Raw genomic sequence first — 19364 nt, 5'->3', positions numbered from 1 at the left:
TTTCTTAATTTTATCCCAATATGCAAATAACTTATTTTCCGGTAAAGAGAAAACAAACACGTAAAAATGTATGAATAATTGAAATAATTTTTTATCCTGTTAAAAAAACAAAGGATCTCTTACTCTCAATAAATTTATGTGGAATTCAACAATACAGATGACGTATGCAATATTAAATAGTTTAATTGAAAATGAAACACAAAAGAAGGAAGAAAAAGGAGCAATAGATAAATAAATCCTTCAATTAAGCTTCTAAAGCAAAAACGTACACGATATTTATCCAAATATCACGACCAACCCACTCTATCCAAAATGGTGCAATATTTGACACCATGCATACAATATGATTAAGTTAAACCTATAAAATCTAATGCTTGGGTACCTTTTTACATTTATTTCGAAAGGAAAATATAAAAGACAGATCAATTATCCGAACTTCTGGATTGATACAGCATGCGCACTAATCTATGTTGTGAAAACCTGGAAGCAGAGAAGTTATGAAGCCAAAGACGATCATCTGGATCTCCTTCACGATTCCCCACCATTGATTACCGCCGTTGGCTCCAGGGTCCACCACATTCTCATTTCCAGCTGCTTGATTACCATCATTTGGCAGCTGATTCTCATTCTCAGCTCCAGCTTGGCCCTCTGCAGTGAGTTATTATAGCAGCAAAAGCAATTAATGAATGAAATTTGGTTGAGCATCCAAATTGAGTTGACATTTTTGCACATTAATCATTTCTCACTAACAAAAAGATGAGTGGAGGTATGACTTGTAAGTGATGCTGTTCAGGGTAAAGAATAACATATGCTATTGTATTACCTATGCTGCATGATCCGTTCAATTAATAGAAGTTGAAGTCTAAGATTTAACAATAAAAATATGAATTAAACCGGTAGCTTCCAATCATAACCAAGTTGAGAATCAATCTAGGATTGGACAGGTTTATTCGAACTCTGAATTATCTAATGATTGTCTTTAGAACAATCCAATATCAATCTGGAGACCACAAATATGTTAAATGGATACACAGGAAATAGGAGTTACCCGCTACATCATTCCCCTGCCTTGCGGCAGCAGGAACATTTTCAGCTCTGACAGCAGGCCTGGGTGGTTGTGCTGCCCTCTGCATGCTTTGTGAAAGCCACCTAAGTAACGGTGTGAGAGCTCCGGTCTGATATCTACAACAGCCATGGTAAAAAAGTTCAGTTTCAACTCAGATCTTTACGAGCACTCATATTAACATAGATAAAATGTGTAAAGAATTGAAACAAAAATTTCAAAAAGAAAACCGAAAAATCATATGACTTAAAAATGCATCAAATCAACCAAGAGAAAAATAATCTCAGAGAAGTATTACAAATAGTAAACAATAGTTTCTCCAGTAAAAAGAAAAGATGAAAGCATTGTTGTGATCCATATTTGAAAATTGCAGAAGCGTAAATTTCTTCTTCTCTATTACCCTTTCAAGGCTAGCTTCTTATTAACTAGCATCGAGGGTAAACAGGTCATATGATATTAGAAAACCTTAGCTATCAGCCGGGTAGAAACTATCTCAGTTACGAAATATGGAAGAGACTAAGTCAGAGCTTTGCTTCTTATATTAATACAGTATCCAGATAACCAAAACGATCTAAATAAAAATAAAAATACAAAGACAGGGAAGAAGACATTAATTTTACTTTTGATGTATTTTTGAAAAAAAAAAGTGCTAAAAATTATGCAGAGAAAAGAATCCCCAAATAATAGTAATGATGAAACAAGGATTTGAAGCCTAGACATTTACAAGTATATAAGTGAAGCAAGCAACACGAGGGCAGAAAGCCTTAGTCTTGATCCGTCTTGGTTGAACACAAATATTACAGCTGCCAGCTTTAGTATGAGCATCAAATCGAGGTGAAATGCAATCTGAAATCTTCTTACAACAACTTGTCTTTGACGTGCAGCCTGTTGCTGTTCCTGACCAGCTTGTCCATGCTCTGAACCTGCAGGCCCAGCCTGAGTGGTTGGTCTAGTACTGTCAATGACCACAAGTAGTGTTAGAAAAAATAACAAGCGGCAATCTGTTGTGTATTCAGTGTATGAGTGAAATCTGTGTCAATAGAATTGTCATCATCACGTTGTTGTTGATGTCATCAGTCATCATAAGTAGTGCTTACAAACAGATTTAAGCATAAATTATGTGCCAACTCAGTGCCATAACACTCAAGTCTATTCATTTTCACATGAAAAGTATGTAATTTCCAAGCTTGAAAAATGACTTCTACGAAGAAGTGGTATATGGAACTACAGTTATCATTTCCTAACATATTCAGTTCAGAGTCCTGTGCGTTAAGAAATAAGCAATAGGTAATGTGTTACGTATGTTTTAAAGATTCAATATGTATGTGCTTGAAAGCAAAAAGCTGTATCTAATTATATTCAATTCAACATCATTGCCTTCACAATTATTGTCTTGGGATACCTTTGGCTTGAATGAAATTAACACTCTTGAATTCATACACTCACAGCCAGATTGCAATTATTCTTTTCCAAGGTTCAAATAGTCAGAAGTCTATGAAAAATGGTTGATAATCTAGAAATTGTTAACAATTTTCAAATCCTCTTATCTTGTCGTATTGGATTTCTTTAGTTTCTTTCGGCACATAATGCACATAACGTTACTGTTCATGACAAATTTAATTTAGATAGAAATAAAAATTATGCACGATTAGTTTAAACAAGCCAAACAGGAAAGCAAACACCCTTCCTCGTATAAACAATGCAATGCATGGATCTGTGAATAGGAGATTACGAGCTCTTGATGAACTTCAAACACTCAAAACTACTAGTAACACACCAAAGCTACCTAGATTGAGATTCCACTGGAGAGAAAAAGATTTGCTTACGTCGGTACATTGTAGGTAAGAGGGATAAGAGTGTTTGATGGAATTCCTGAATACGGGTGAACTGGCACAGCATAAATGCCAGCCCCTCGATTATTCGACTGTTGTTGATTCTCCAAGTGATATAACCCAGGTAATGCCACGGGGTACATCACAGGCAACATCCCACCTTCACCATTCCCGAAAGCCGGGAAACCTGAGGATGCTGGAACCTGACATTACACAAAACTCATCTCTTAAACTACCTCTAAGTAGTACTAATACCATTAAGCAATTGATTAATTTCTAAATCAAAATTTCACATATATTCAACCATGATTACATTAAATAGAAGATAAAACAGACAACGCGATCTCCAGTTGGCTTATAATAACGTAATCAAAATAGAAAAAAAGGTAATACAATTATGAAAATTAACAGAAAATTCGTAAAACCTGGGGTTGCTTGAGACTGGGCTCAGGCGGAGATGTAGTAGAGGATGGCTGATGTGAGGTTGTTGACGACGTAGTGGAGGATTGTTGATGTGAGGTTGTTGACGACGACGAAGACGACGCCGGCCCCGCGGACGACGGCGTTTCAGTTTCTACGGCCATTGGGATTTGTTTGTTTCAGGACAGATCAACTCTTCAAATCTATTTATTTATTGCTCTTTATTTTCCATCTGAATAATTTCGATTTTGCGAGCAATTGTTTTTCTTTTTAGTTTTTAGACAGATATAATTTATCTGTAATTTTGGAGCAACAATTTTTTTTTTTAAATAATACGTACCACTTTTGTCACTGTCCCAATAGCTTAATGCCACGTATGCATGACGTGGAACATCTTCATTGTTGTCGGCGGTCTAGCCCAGCTGAATAAAAAAGCTCGGCCCGCAGCCCATTAAGTGGTTGATCCACTTGTTCATTCCTTTTTCTGTTTCTTTTTATTTTTAATTTTTCATGTATTTCTGATAGCTATTCATCATTTCTCTGGTGATTAATTGGTACACTGGTGTGTTTATTTCTTAAATTGAGGAATCAGAATCAATTTACTTCACAAAATAAAAGTGGAAATCGAAATCGACTTTGGAAATGGAGAATGGGAGATTGATTTCAATCTCCCATTGTAGAGAATTCCAAATATACCACGATTAACATTATAATATTCTCAAAATTCACTTTAAACAAAAAAAAAAAAAATATATATATATATAAAGGACCAATCTTTAAGCCTAAATTCTTTGCATTGAAGCTTCATCCAACCGAATGCCATCACAGCCAAACCTCATCGTGGCTGTCAAATCAACCATCGTTTTTGTCATTCTTGGTCCATCAGCTGTGAAGCACAGTTGGTTGCCAGTTTCGTCTCGGTCTGGGTTGTCTTGATTTCATCTTACCTTGGTTTTGTCTCCGTTTAATCCATCTCGGATTCACATTCATTTCGTCTCCGATGGTCACGGTTCTGATTTAATGATGATGATGAAGTCGAAGACGACGATTTGTTGTTGCTGTTGTTATGTTAATGATGATGATTCCAATTTTGACAATTTTTTTTAATGAATTATTATTATTACTATTGCTATTATGATAAAAGTATTGTAATTAATTAATTAATTACAATTAATAATAATAATAATAATAATAATAATTTTTGAATAATAATAATAATAATCACAATAATTAAAATTCAAAATAATAATTATGATAACTGTTAATTAAGAATTTTTTTAATAATTTGTAATAATCTAATCATTTCGATTTTGATTGTAAAATAAAGTAAACACATTAATGAGAATAAAGTCCATTCTAATTTCGATTCTTACGACTCAAATAAATAAATCTTTATTCTGATTGCAAATAATTTTGATTTCCGTTTAGTAAATATAAAAAAATTCAAGGTAAATTAAATTACACGATTCCACCATCAAATTTTAAAAAAATAAATAAACACGTCAATAGAAATAAAGTCCATTTTAAATTCAATTCCTAGTAAATAAATAACTTATTCTGATTTCAAACGATTCTGATTTTAAATCCTTATTCTGATTTCAAACAATTCTGATTTCCGTTTAGAAAAAAATCCAAGATAAATTAAGTTACAAGATTCCACCATCAAATCCCAAAAAATAAGTCAGTTAGAGCGACGACAAACCAGTGCTGCCTAGGGATGGCAATGGGGTGGGATGGGGGTGGGGAGGCCTACCCCATTCCCCACCCTATTAGAAATTTTTGCCTTCATTCCCCACCCCATTCCCCAATAAATTTAGTGGGGTGGGGATGGGGAATCCCCATGTGGGGAATGCTTTCCCCATCCCCACCCCATTCTCCATTTATCTATTTTATATTATGTATAAATACATGATTTCAGTAAATTAAAAATTAGAGACTTAAAATAAAATCATCACCATATTATAAAGTATTTAAATTATTTTTAAAAAATATCTAAAAGTTTGAAACAATATTTTAAAATGATATTAAAAATAAAAAATATTTAAAGAGCGTAGCACTTTAAAAGAGAAAAGAAAATATAACAATGTTTCATAGTTGAAAAATATTATAGGGTTTTCTTTCATTTATATCATGTTTATATTGCATAAAAATTAAAAAAATATTAATTGACATTGACATTATAATTCATAAAATAAAATTTATTAAATAAGAATTAAAAATATATTTATATATAATGGGGATTGGGGTGGGGGTGAGGTGGGGAGTGCAAAACCAAACCCCACCCCATTAAGAATTTAAGGATTATTTTTCTCTCACTCCCCACCCCATTCACCAAAAATTATTTAAAATTTTCTCCATTTTGGATGGGGCTCCATGGGACCCCAAACCCGTGAAGAATTTTGCCATCCCTAGTGCTGCCCACACTAAGCTGAATATGCGTTGGAGGAGTCCCGAAAAATAAATCAGTCAGAGTGATGACAGACTAGTGCTGCTCACGCTTTAGCTGAATATTCTTCTAATTTTCAGATGCCTTCAGTTTTGTTGAAAGTGTTGGAGGAGTTCCCTTCAGAATCAATTGTATCTTGTCAGCTGTTCTAATGAAATTCCTTGGCTTAAAAAATAAAATAAAATTGTGACAGTTTGCGAAACTCTTTGTCAAGCACGGAGAGTACCCCTTACACAGAGAGGTTGGGATACAACTGCCAACGTGCACCTCTCCGAAGGAAGAGCTGGAGAATGAATGAAGCTTGCCAACGCATGCAATCTAAGGAAACATAAACAATCGCCTGACAAGGTCAAGGCGAATATGACACGCAAGCCACCGTGTAACCTAATTTAAGGGCCATCGACATTCAACGGAGTAACTGAGAATCAATAAAAAATCCCTTTACAACAACCTTCATGACAACTTTGCATCAATCTACAAAAGTTTACTTGAACAAAATTACAGAAGATCAGGAAAAGAATCGGCCACCTCCAGGAGATCATACCTTCACTTTGATCGTTTTGAGATAATTAGTCTATAAGCAAAACACAGACGTTCTGTTTATCATTGCTCGTTATGATAGCATCTGTGCATCTACTTGTACATAAAGAATGTGAAAGACCTAATTCTGTAAGGAATCTAGATCCACCAAAACTAAATATAAAAAAAATTGGGATTAATAAATTTTTTAAACAATTAGTTCCTCCCTAACATTCTAACACCGAAATCCAGCTTTAACTACAGTCTCAACCTGCACTACTGCTATCACACGGGAACGAGTTGTAGATGTAAAATGTACAAACAAGATAATTCCAGCAAGCTTTCTAGCAGTCATACAATAAGATATAGATAGAATGTACAAATGCCGCATAAATGTTCAAAAGCTTCTGAATTATTTGAGCATCTATTCCCTAATCATTCGAAATCAAATCATAGATCAGTAATTACAACTATTATATCAGCAACCAAAAATGAACAACAAAACAATAGGTATTAAAACTAATTATGTGGAAGGGATAAAAATAAGCAGAGCATAACATATTTGCCACCCCAAGCATCCATAATTGCAAATGTACAAAATTGCATTGAGTTTCTTGCATTCCTTTTGCTAAATCTTTTCTTGTCCTTAAATCTCCGGACATCTAGAAAGGTGCACAAGCCTGCATATAAAACAAAAAACTTAATGAAATTCACAAATCATTCTACTAAGCAACAAGCAAGTCACAGGAGAAATCATATATGAAATGCAACAAATTTCAGAATACATTCACCCATAAACTATACTTGACATTATAACAATCAGATCCATGATTTTGAAAATGCATCTATAACAAGATAGTAATGATAATTAACACTTGAAATCACAAAGGAACACACAAGTCTAGAAAATTAGACCAAGAAACAATTATGCATCTTTCTTGATGAAACAAAGCTCAGCCACTACCTAGGGAAAAATTAACAGCATAAACTTAAGCAAAAAAATTGGGCCCCAACTACTAGAGCTTTCGAACAAAATTCAAGATCAAGTGCATGATGCAAAACTGGACAATAACAGTTAAAATAAAAGAACAATACGTACGACAGAAGATGACTCTGTCATGAGATATGCAACTCATCCTTCATCATCCTCATGTCGACTTGTTGTCAGTCAATGGAACCAACAACACTTTCACCTGCACATCGTCCCCCTCCTCTTCTGCTACCTCTGCCTCGTCCTCTTTAGCATCTGCAGGTGAAAAACAAAGGATCAAAAATAGTCTTCATATGTATAAACCGAAAAAATTATTAAACACACGCTGTTATAACAAGCCAAGCGATTGCAGAGTAAGCTCTTCTGTAACATTCATATGTCAAGATGTACTTGTCTTTGAACCTGAGTTTGTTTTATGACATCAGCTAATACATAACATACGCATTCATTCAGGATTTTCTAATAATTCCACGTGATGCTAGCAAATCCCAGCACCATGAACAAATTACTTAATACCATCAAACAAACTCAAGACCCTCGTCAACCCCAATAACTAGAATACTTCATAGACGGGCCATCTACTAGACCAAAATGCCACTGTTTGATGGCAAAAGACGGTTGGTTATCGCCACAACTGATACATGATACCTAGTGATTTTATTCTTAAGTAACAGTCAATTAAACCCACTTCACCTTAATAACAAACATACCCTAATTTTTTTATTTTTTATTTTTAACAAATTTGGTCGCATTTTAAATAAAATTGTTTAATATCCAAATAAAAATGATTCAAAATGTGAGGGATACATTTACCTTGGATCAAAAACGAGGAGCAAGGCCAGCCCCGAGGCGTTACAAACGAGAGCGACTCCTCTTCGGTCAAGTGGTTAGCCAGCTTGGTAACCAAATTGGCAACGGTGTGCGACTGCTGTGCCGCCTGACTTGTCGGTGGAACCCAGAAGGAGGAGCCAGGGATGAAGGGGAGCCAATCAGGGGAGGAATTCTGGACGATGAGACGGTGGATCGTGTCCTCCAGCTTCTTTTCGATCGCCTCCGTTCCACTGTCCGACGTGGCGGAGGAGGAGTCGAGGTTGATTTCAACTAGTTCGGGTTTGAATGAACGGTAGCGATTGATCGAGAGGGGAATTAACGGTTGGGATGATTTGAGGGAGTGGCTTAGCAGGGATTGAGTCTTTGTGAGGATTCGGGCCATTTTCTTTTCTTCTGTGTGCAGTTTTCAGTTTTTACGAAGTGGACGAGTTCAGTGATGTGTCACTGTGTTATATAAATATAGAGACAGGTATAAGAGACACACCTCTAAATACAAGTCTAAAGTTTAAACACAATTTTCTTTTATTATTTTCAGGACTTGTTCAATGTTTAAAACTTTAAACAACTGAATCGAACTAAAAAAAATCTCAACTGTGAAGCGGAGGCGATGAACAGAAAATTGGCGACGAACGACGAAGCGAATCGATGCACGTCACTAGTCCGAGAGGTCTCCGCGAAGTGTAGCTAAGTTGGCGATGATGTCTTGAATCTTGATGATGATTGATGATGAAATACGATAGTTGATGATGATTGATGATGAAATACGATAGTTGATGATGATGAATTGAAATAGAATTGGTAATATTTGGATGAAGAGGAGATAAAATGGTGGCGGCCGCGTTGAGCTCTTGAGCTAAAATGGTGAATTGATGAATTTGGGGATGACGAGGTGGTGAATGGCGGCAGCTGCGTTGTCACTTATGGTTTGTTTCTTTGGATTTTTCTTCTTTATATTTATAATTAATTAATAAAAATAATTATTAAAAATAAAAGATTTTCGGGTTTGGGTTATAGACACAGGGAGTGGTCAATTTCAAATATAATTTAATATATTCTATTTATTCTCATTGTTTTTATAATAGTCAATAACTCCCACAACATAATTTTATAATATTATTTTTATTTTTAAATATAATTTTATTAATATTTATTATAGATTCAATAAATCACATGAATGAAAATAAAGAAAATTAAGTATTAAAAATAAAAAATACATGTTTTGATGTGAAAAAATTAATGATAAACTTATATTGTTAAGGGATTATTGGCTATTATAAAAGTAGTAGGGAGTAAATGATATATATTAATTATTGTAGGGAGAAAATGACAATCTCCATGCAAGTCTAGGTGAACCGAATCTAAATATGTCCGGGTATATCAAACGAGCGCTGAATTCCATACTTAATTTGCATCCTGGTTTGACCCTACCTAGATCATCCGGGTTCATCCAAAACCAAATTATCTCGCCGTCTCTAAATTTAGGTTTGCGGGTAGAACTATTATCCTTTTTTTTAAATTTGTGGAAGTTGAATTATGTGGTGAGCTGTAACAATATTGATTTAAGCCACTTCAAGTTGAATTCTAATTATAAATACATCATATGAATTGTACCACACAAAAAAAAAAAAAAACCCACTAATCACATAAAGTTATAGGCAAATTTGCTAACTATTATAATAAAGATTTTGACACACAGTCACTTCAATAGATAAAAGAGTGATAGACAAATTTATAAATAAGGAAGATGTATAACTTTAAGATAGTGTTTACTTTTAGAATTAGAGTGAGAATTTTGAGAAGTGAAAATTCTAGAATTAGGGGTGTGGAGTGAGAATTAAAGTATGTTGCTTACTTATATTAAAATAAAGGTGTGAAATAGGAATAAAAATATGATTTATATGTTTATTTTGTTTTGGATTGAAATGAATTGTTTTAAATTATAGTTTTGCCCTCATTTAAAGAATTGTACTTTTTTAATTACAAGGTGAATAAAAAAAATATATTGGTAAAATAAACTATTTATTTTATTATTAATAATAATTACGTAATCATATTTTTTTATTAATTTTACTTTTATTTTTGTAAATTAAAAATTATTGATAAGAGTAATATAAACAAAACATTTTTATTAGTAATAATATTGTAATATTATTAAAATTAAATAAATATAGTAATATTATATTTTCAAATGAAGATAGTATATAGTAATATTATTAATTCTCTATGAAAACAATTATATTATTTATAAATAATTTTGACTTAGATTACATAAATGATTATTTTTAACTAAATATAATAATATTATATTTAAATAAGTTTAAGTATTATTATTTTTAACAAAAATAATATTATTGGATAATCATGATATTATTTAAATAAATATAATATTATTATTTTTGAATAAATGTAACATTATTTTCTTGTAATAAATATAATTGCACTATATTTAATAAGAGAAGTGTAAAAAAGAAAAATCTACTCTCACCTCCCTCTATGGGAGTGTAAATCCTAATTCTTACTCAAAAAATGAGTAGTACCCATATTATGGGACTTCCGTTTCCCTTCTTAAATAAGCAAGTAATGTTTAAATAAAAGGAATTCACACTCCACATTACTCCTCCAGCAAGTGAATACAATATAAGAGTAATGATATTTGACACAAAAATACACAAAACTAGGCATAGACACTATTTGATTTAGTTCAGTTATGAAACAAAACCGAACTAATCTGTAACAAATTGGTTCATGATTTTGTTGAACCAAATATGAATCAAACACTAGAATCAAACCGAGCTTAACCAAATTAATTCAGTTCAGTTTTGTTTTATTTTATTTGGTTTAAGTAAATTTACCTGTATATTTAATAAAAAATTAACACAATAGTGATGTACTAATACTGCAACAATCTTGAGTTTATAAATCCATAAATTAACAACATAAAAATTTTGAATAAATCAACATAATAAAGTCCAACGTGAATAAACTTACATAGTTTAGAAATCCATTACAAATTATAAATCCACAACAATAAATAAACTAAGAAAGCAACAACATGAAACAAAGATAAAATAAACTTCAAAGTTGTCTTGTCAATTAGCCATGAAGATTCAACACTTCTTGATTCTTTAGCATGTCTTTAACAATGTTAGAATATCAATACACATTTATATCCACTGTACATACATTATCTCTCAAAGTGAGGCAAACACAAACAAATAAACAAGTTAAAATAAAGTATATAGTATCACATTAATAACAACTTGTATTAACTAAAATAAAATCCATTTTAATTTTTCTCTTCGAACCACTTGATTTTACAGTTTGGTTCGGTTTAAAACCAAATTAAAGAAAACTAATTGATTCATAAATTTCTGAACCATTCAGTTTTTATTGTCTAAAACCAAACTTAACCAAACTATTATAATATAGTTCAATTCGGTTTATTCCGGACAAAATTGAACCATGTGCCCATTGTTACACAAAACTACTAAAAAAATAAAACAACATTTCATTAAAAGACAAACTTATTTAGGGTTAGCAAATTAAAGGCTTGGGGCCTAGGCTTAAAAGAAGTGCAAGAGTTGGGCCTGGGTCGAGCCCACTACAGGCCTAAGTTGGGCTTAGGTCGGGCTTGAATTTTTACTTTTTTTAATTTTTTTTAAAATTGTTGTAAACTTGAAATAAGTTAATAATAATCAAGTTATTATAATCAACAATAAATTAAAGAAAATACATATTTTAAAATAAAATAATAAATAAATAAAATAAATAAAAGTTTAGATATTTAATTTTTTAATACTGGATTCTCTAATTCAACCACTCTCTCAACTAATTAACACTTAAAAAAATTTAATATTAAAATTTTAAGTTTTTTATTCGTTATTTTATTTTTCAAATTTGAATTCATTATTTCAATTTATAATTTTATTTTTTAAAAAAATTAGAAGGTTTGGGCCTGGCTCGTGCTTCCCGAACTTTATATCTATCCCTAAACTTATTCACTTTATTAGTTTCTGTCCTTTTGTACAAGTATCATACTATCATTGTTCTATTTGTTTCGTGAAATTTTGTGTGCTACCAACATTGTAACTTTAACAACTTATTTATTTATAGAAACTTTCCAATAGAAAATTTCTCCTAAAAATTATCATTATATCTACTCTTGAACATTTATTTAAATGGCATTTACATAAAGAAGCTGTATCACATTTGTGCTTAGATTTTCTAATAATGAAGAAATCTATGCACAAAACATATACGATTTAACTATTTTTATTATTACATGTGTCAAACTTGTTTTTTCTTTTATTAACCCACATGTTTAAATTGTTTGAAATAACATAATTTATATATTTCTTTTAATGGCATACGATAAAATTCTACTGAAAAACAATGCAACGCATTATTAAGAACACTACCATGATTACTCGTGCACACATACACTCTTTAAATTTATATTTTAACTACCTTTTTTTTTTAGAGAGTTCTTTAATAAGTTTTACAAATTTTTCAAAAAACTTCCAAACTCTTTTAAACTTTAGAATTTTAAAAAGATTTTTAATTTTTTATACAACTAATTACATTTATCTTATATTTCAATTAAATTATGAAAATATTTTTAAAAAAAATTAAAAATCTCAAAATAGTTAATACAGTTGCTCATGAAAATATTCCCAAGCCGTAGCTTTATTTTTTCTTCGTGGACCCGGCCGGCGGCCACCCAATTATCTCATGCAGACAATTATTTTTCTCTTATTTATTTATTTCTTATTTCTTCTTTTATTAATTTATTATCCGAATTAAAAATTTAACAGGTGGAGTCAAGCAGAGAAGGCCAGCCCATCCACTTTCTCCATACCATTGGGTCCATGGCCATGGGATCCACAGCAGCCAAAAAACATCAAAAAATTAATTAAATGACGAAATCACCCATGCCCTTCCAGCATCAAACGAGGCCATGAGATGGGCATCTCAGTAACTTCACAAACAAACAATAAATACCCGCGCTTTTCTGTTCTCAAATCAAACGAATAATTTTATCGTTTGATACTTTGATTTAGTTAGTTTTAGTTACCCTCCAACAAAGCTGCGAACTACCCAAAACACCCCCTGAACATTTCGTTCGTTGCGCACATTTTGGAGAAATAGAAAGAGAAAATAGATAGAGAGACACAGAGAATTGATTTGGTTCTCTTTCATTTTTGTTGTTATTGTTGTTGAAAACAAACAGAGAGAAGAAGAAGAAGAAGAAAACAAAATCATTCATCGTCCAATCTCCTTTCCTGTTTCTGTTCTCTGCTGAAATAAAAAAAAACGTTTTCGTTTTGTTAATTTACGTGAATTTGAAAACGAAAGCAAGAAAGAAAAAAAAAAGGAAGAACAAAAAATGGGAACGTTTCAGAGTTTTCGAAAAGCGTACGGCGCGCTAAAAGATTCTACGAAGGTCGGGCTCGCAAAAGTCAACAGCGAATTCAAGGTAAAACAATTTCCATTTTTCTTAAATTTTCATGTTTAAGAATTTCAGCTGAAATGTTTAAATTTTTTTTTGAAGGATTTGGATATTGCAATCGTAAAGGCAACAAATCACGTTGAATGTCCTCCGAAAGAACGCCACGTGAGGAGTAAGTCTCTTGGATTTTCATTGATTGAAGGTTTTGATTTTGATCTGTTTTTACTTTTTTCTGTTTCCATTTGTAATGTAGATTTTGTTTTATAGAATTATTTTCTGCAACATCAGTAATACGTCCGCGGGCGGATGTGGCTTACTGCATTCATGCACTTGCAAAGAGATTGTCCAAGACGCGTAATTGGATCGTAAAGTCTTTCATTTTTGCTTTTGATTTCTTACTTGTTTCTAAAATTTCACCATACATGTTATTTTTTGTTTTGCGAACAAATTAGAGCACTTATTTCAACTAATGTGATTATATATGTATGGTTGTGTGATATTGGTTATAGACTTATAGTGTTGATTGCTATGCAAGAAACCCTTAATTTCTTTTTCATTTTAAATGAATGTGTGTGTGTGTGTGTGTGTGTTTTTTTTTTTTTTTTTTTAAAAATTTTTTATAATCTCATTTAGTATATTTTGTCCAGGTTGCTATAAAGACATTGATAGTAATTCACAGGACATTGAGAGAAGGTGATCCTACATTTAGAGAGGAGCTTTTGAACTATTCACACAGAGGCCACATTCTCCAAATAAGCAATTTTAAGGATGACTCAAGCCCTCTTGGTACGTTAGTTTCTATATCACTATCTTGTAATTGGAAAAATGTTTGTGACCACCTCTGGGTACGGTTTCAATTTTTGAATATAGTACCATTTTCTTAGATACGTGTTCCCATGTGCAGCCTGGGATTGCTCTGCGTGGGTTCGGACTTATGCACTCTTTCTTGAGGAGAGGCTCGAGTGTTTTAGAATATTGAGATATGACATTGAGTCAGAGCGTTTAACAAAATCATCACCTGGGGCAACCAAGGTTACAGCATTATAATATTTTGGAATTTTATTATGAGTCCTGATTCGGAATTTCTTGATGAAAGAGATAGAGCATTATGTATCTCCCTTGATTGTATCAGGTACACAGTCGAACAAGGCTTTTGAATTGTGATGAGTTGTTGGAGCAGCTGCCTGCACTGCAACAACTTCTTTTCCGTCTCATCGGTTGTTCGGTAATTGTTTGATGCCACCTACTCAATTTATTTGGCCTTCGAATGCTAAATCCATATAATTTTGGACTGTATATATCTTTATCCAACAGAATTAGGTACTGTATCTTTTCCTTAGAAGAGACATAATGATTTAACCCTGAATTTTGCAGCCGGAAGGAGCAGCTTACCACAATTATCTCGTACAGTATGCCTTGGCCTTGGTATGCTTGATCTGTTTTTATTCTTTAAAACTCGTGCTTTCTACAGGATCTCCAGTAATCGTAATGGCATTAACATGAAAATCCATTGCAAATATTGTATTGTATTCTGCAAGAAAATTTATTTTTTGATTTGCCCTTTTCTTGTTCTTTTTTACTTGGATTTTCCTTTTGAGAAATTTAATAAGCACAAACTTATTGTTAAAGATGAAATTGTGCCTCGAGTTTCTGAATTTTAGAAGGGAAATTGAAACCTTAAATTGAATAATCGTATGCTTTTGTCTCATTTTTGCTTATGAAAAATGAGAGGCCATGCATATATAACTGCTTTTGAAATAAACACACAGAGAAGGAAAAAAAAAAAAACTTTCCTCTTTTTTTTTTTTATTCATGCAATCCGGCGCATTATCTGAAAGTAAATCTCTATTTTTCTTCACGTTGCTTGTCAGTAGCTGTTTTGACTTCCAACAATTCTTCTTATGTAGGTTTTGAAAGAGAGTTTTAAAATATACTGTGCCATCAATGATGGAATCATCAACCTTGTGGACATGGTACGGCTTTACTGAAGCCTTTGTTTACTTTGGTCTGCACAGCAAACGTTTCCATTTTTCAATTTAATGTTGAATTTTACACCTTTTTTCGCAGTTTTTTGATATGTCAAGGCATGATGCAGTTAAAGCTCTTAATATTTACAAAAGAGCTGGCCAGCAGGTTTACTATCCTTTTACTTTAGGATGAGCTGGTTTTGTGCAGACATTCTTGTTGAGCTTATTCTTCTCTCTCTCTCTCTATCATTATTCACACTTTTTAAATTACTTTTTGCGGGTTACACAGGCTGAGAGCCTTGCTGATTTCTATGAATATTGCAAAGGTTTGGAGCTAGCAAGGAACTTTCAATTTCCCACATTGAGACAGGTTCCTCTCTGGCACTGACCTAAAGTATTTTAGTCAATGCCATTTGATGAATCTTATAAACTTCATTTTATGAATAAGCAGCCGCCTCCATCTTTTCTTGCAACTATGGAAGAATACATTAGAGAAGCACCCCAGTCTGGTACCGTTCAGAAGAGACTGGTGAGAAAACTTATCAATGTGGTCTTGGGCTTTGTCTTTCCTTTGGATGTATGCATATCTTTCATAGATGTCCATCCAAGGCTTTTGGAATATTATTAATTTTCAAAAACAGTTTATGTGCTCTCTTTTCTTAATACTATAAATCAGGAACTAGATTGTAGTATAGCATTATCCAAAGGTTGCTTAGATTTAAATAATCTCAATGTCCAATTCTTAATCAAGATTATACCAAATGCTTTTACTTTTTGTTTTGGTGTGTGCCTGCCAGCATGCATTTTTGTGTCTTGCGCTGGTAAATAATTTGGTTCACATCCTCTTCATCCTGCTGAGAAATACACACTTCAACTTCATCACTTTGGTAGATCATTATTTTGTCCCATCACATTGATGTTTCAACCAAATTGCTCATTCGTTGTTGGCCATTGCAAGGACTGAAGTCATTTTATTTCTTGCAAACATTAGGCACCCCTTGTGATTATGCTAAACTGTATTTTGATAATATAGAGTTCTCTCTATGTATTAGGTCAGAAATAGTTACCTTTAAGAAGATGTTTAACATGTAGCTTTCTTTGGCATGGATCCTTGAAAATGGAGATGTTCTTTGGCCCGTAAAAATGTTGATCACCTGTTTTTGCAATTATTTTTCTTTATATGCTTATTTAGAGTCCAGGCAAACGAATTCTGGACCTTCACAAATTGAAAGCTGGTGATTGATTCTTAGAAACATTTAGAGACTCAGGCTACATGGTCTAAGAATATGGACAATAATGTTCAATGTTTTTCAGCTAAAATCATACTCAAATTGGCGTGATTTTTCGAAATCCAACCGAATTGCCTTTCTCATTTATAACACTGTGCTGTGTTTTCATTTCAATTTTTCAGTTGTAATAAAATTATTCTAACAACAGGAATATCATGAGACGGTAGAAGAAGATGACAAACCAGAAGAGCCTGTAGAAAGTGAAAAGCCAGAAGAAAATCCCGAGGAGAGTCAGCCCCTAGTAGAAGCAGAGGAAGGACCCCAGCCTCAAGAAGAGGAGGTCGAACCTGCTCCATTGATACCAGCAGAAGCTACTGGAGATCTTCTGGTACATTTGGAATTTATGCTGTTTCTCCTTTGAATTCTTTTGGCAAGTTCTGTCTTGATATTGATCCTAACCAATTTCTTTTGAACAGGGTCTGAATGAAGAAGTAAATCCAAAAGCTGCAGAACTAGAGGAAAGTAACGCATTGGCTCTCGCTATCGTTCAACCTGGTAGGTGAAATACTGCTTGTCAAACTATTAGAAAGAAAATAATCATTCGAGCATGTGCGGTCTGTAAAGTCTAGTCCTTGGAATCGTAATATTGAGTTGCACTAATATTGAGTTCTTCAATCACATTGTAGAAGCTTTGAGGTCTACTTAGAACTCTTAACTTCATGATGATACTTTATGGCTTGAGACCATATTCATGGTTTAATTATTCAAATTAACATCCTTTACTAAAAAAATTATTTTTGAACTTTGCAATTTGCATATTGAACATTCATTTAATTACGTATGTTGTTTACTAAGATCCAATTTCTTTTGATTTGATAAATTATTGTAGGCAATGATCCACTATCTTCAAATCGTGCTTTGAAAGAAATTTCTGGTAGTGGATGGGAGCTAGCACTTGTTACCACCCCAAGCAACAACAATTGCCAAGTTGTAGACAGCAAATTGGTGAGTTTCTTTGCTCTACACGAAGTTTATTTTCTAAATATATTCTTTGCTTTTTAGAAAGAAGACTAATGCAGAGAGTTTGTCAAATATGTTACTGGTGAATTCAACTTGGGCATCAAAGTGCATCTATTTATATTCTATTTATTTTCATTTTCCTCTGAATCTATATCATCCAAAGACTATAAACAGAACGAAAAGACACAACTATCAAGCAGGGGGCATTTTCATTCATATGACTTGAAATGTGAATCCGTGTTCTGAAGCTTTACGCAAGAAATAATTACTTTTAAATGAAATCATGATCATGATTTGCTTTTCGGTTCAGGCTGGTGGCTTCGACAAGCTATTACTTGATAGCTTGTACGAAGATGATAGTGCGAGGAGGCATATACAACTGCAGAATGCAGGATATGGGCATGCAGGAATGGCAGTGCCAAATCCCTTTGAGCATCAGCAACATGACCCATTCGCAGTGTCTAACAGCATAGCACCTCCAACAAATGTGCAGATGGCCTTACTGGCACAGCAGCAGCAGCAACACCAACACCTACAGCAAATGATGCTGCAGCAGCAACAACAGCAACACCAACAAATGAATATGATGGTATCTTACCAAAATCAAACTCAGTATCCTCAACAATCTCAATTACCTCAACACCAACAACAAATGCAACAGATGAATTATTCAAATCCTTTTGGAGATCCATTTCTTGCCCTCCCAAATGGTTCGACACCACAACAAGGAAACCATATGTTACTTTAGAGGCCTTTTCTTCCCCTTAACTTCAGTACATTCTTTAATTCTTTGAAGTAGGAGAATCATTTTCATTTGTTGTTCAGTTCTTTTCAGCTTATTCTTTGTTTACTCATTAAATCATGAAATGTATTCTTTCTTTCGGGAATTATCTATCATATTTCCAGAAGCAATGATCATTAATGATGTATTATATTCACAATTGAATGAAAGTTTGGACATTCACTTCTGCTTTCAGAAGATTAAGAGCATCTCCAAAAGGGTCTTTAAATTTCAATTTGCTTACTGATGTGGCAAATAAGTGTATAGAAAAATATAATCCTCTCCAAAAGACTCACCAAATAATAATAAATTAATATTATTTTAATCAAATCTTTCCCACTATCAAATTGAATTGTTATTATATTTTTTAAAAGAAACATAAATAATAATTATTGCAGTCTTATCTTTTCAATAAATAATAATAAAATATTAATAGAAGAGGGAGAAACTCACTCGGTAATATTGAAGGGTAAGAAACAAATCTTATTTGAAAAATCTAAATTAACGTGTCTTTTAAAGTGTTTAATATTGATATAGCTCTTCAAATAAAAAATAGAATCTTATTTGAAGAGTTTTTTGGAGATACTCTAAGTTGTATCGTGTTGACATAAATTTTCATTATGCTCTACGTTAACATGACACAGATGCAACAAGGGAACATTAAAATAGCGTTTGAAAATTGTACTTGGATACAACCTAATTACAAATTGTACACGGATACAATATCAAATTAAAAATTAGATGGTAGCAACTAATTTTAAATCCACATATACACAAGCCATAGCTTTAAAGGTCACGAATTGCTAATGAGTAGAT

The 19364-nt window shown here is 32.8% G+C and overlaps 3 protein-coding genes across 3 annotated transcripts; 1 reads left to right on the top strand and 2 right to left on the bottom strand.

Moving 5' to 3' along the window:
- Positions 1–222: 222 nt before the first annotated feature.
- LOC102627746 (hypothetical protein) lies at positions 223–3622 on the bottom strand. Its single transcript, XM_006474193.4, has 5 exons — positions 3321–3622; positions 2890–3098; positions 1788–2018; positions 1049–1182; positions 223–648 (listed from the first exon to the last, which is right to left on the bottom strand). The coding sequence occupies exons 1-5, from the start codon at positions 3477–3479 to the stop codon at positions 461–463; spliced, it is 921 nt and encodes a 306-aa protein (XP_006474256.1). The 5' UTR covers positions 3480–3622; the 3' UTR covers positions 223–460.
- A 2974-nt stretch (positions 3623–6596) lies between these two features.
- LOC102628039 (uncharacterized) lies at positions 6597–9034 on the bottom strand. The gene is made up of 3 exons (XM_006474194.4): positions 8085–9034; positions 7380–7526; positions 6597–6960 (listed from the first exon to the last, which is right to left on the bottom strand). Exons 1-2 carry the CDS (start codon positions 8482–8484, stop codon positions 7429–7431), a joined length of 498 nt encoding a protein of 165 aa, XP_006474257.1. The 5' UTR covers positions 8485–9034; the 3' UTR covers positions 6597–6960; positions 7380–7428.
- A 4160-nt stretch (positions 9035–13194) lies between these two features.
- LOC102612352 (putative clathrin assembly protein At5g57200) lies at positions 13195–18680 on the top strand. Its single transcript, XM_006474581.3, has 15 exons — positions 13195–13578; positions 13654–13723; positions 13819–13916; positions 14199–14337; positions 14456–14583; positions 14684–14776; positions 14926–14976; positions 15459–15524; positions 15619–15684; positions 15808–15888; positions 15970–16047; positions 16956–17135; positions 17224–17302; positions 17637–17752; positions 18078–18680. Exons 1-15 carry the CDS (start codon positions 13489–13491, stop codon positions 18513–18515), a joined length of 1773 nt encoding a protein of 590 aa, XP_006474644.1. The 5' UTR covers positions 13195–13488; the 3' UTR covers positions 18516–18680.
- The last annotated feature ends 684 nt before the right edge of the window (positions 18681–19364 follow it).

Source organism: Citrus sinensis, chromosome 9 (assembly GCF_022201045.2).
Source record: "Citrus sinensis cultivar Valencia sweet orange chromosome 9, DVS_A1.0, whole genome shotgun sequence".
Lineage (NCBI taxonomy): Eukaryota > Viridiplantae > Streptophyta > Magnoliopsida > Sapindales > Rutaceae > Citrus > Citrus sinensis.
Note: the sequence above shows the minus strand (reverse complement) of the source record. Positions and strands in the feature narration are given on the sequence as shown.

Coding starts and splice junctions, on each gene's coding strand:
- LOC102628039 (XM_006474194.4), bottom strand. CDS start 8,484: ATGGCCCGAATCCTCACAAAGACTCAATCCCTGCTAAGCCACTCCCTC. Junction 7,527..8,084: donor CTCCTCGTTTTTGATCCAAG/GTAAATGTATCC, acceptor TTTCACCTGCAG/ATGCTAAAGAGGACGAGGCA.
- LOC102612352 (XM_006474581.3), top strand. CDS start 13,489: ATGGGAACGTTTCAGAGTTTTCGAAAAGCGTACGGCGCGCTAAAAGAT. Junction 13,724..13,818: donor GAAAGAACGCCACGTGAGGA/GTAAGTCTCTTG, acceptor TTTGTTTTATAG/AATTATTTTCTGCAACATCA. Junction 15,685..15,807: donor ACAAAAGAGCTGGCCAGCAG/GTTTACTATCCT, acceptor CGGGTTACACAG/GCTGAGAGCCTTGCTGATTT.
- LOC102627746 (XM_006474193.4), bottom strand. CDS start 3,479: ATGGCCGTAGAAACTGAAACGCCGTCGTCCGCGGGGCCGGCGTCGTCT. Junction 1,183..1,787: donor CTTGCTTCACTTATATACTT/GTAAATGTCTAG, acceptor TGGCTGTTGTAG/ATATCAGACCGGAGCTCTCA. Junction 649..1,048: donor GCAGGGGAATGATGTAGCGG/GTAACTCCTATT, acceptor AACTCACTGCAG/AGGGCCAAGCTGGAGCTGAG.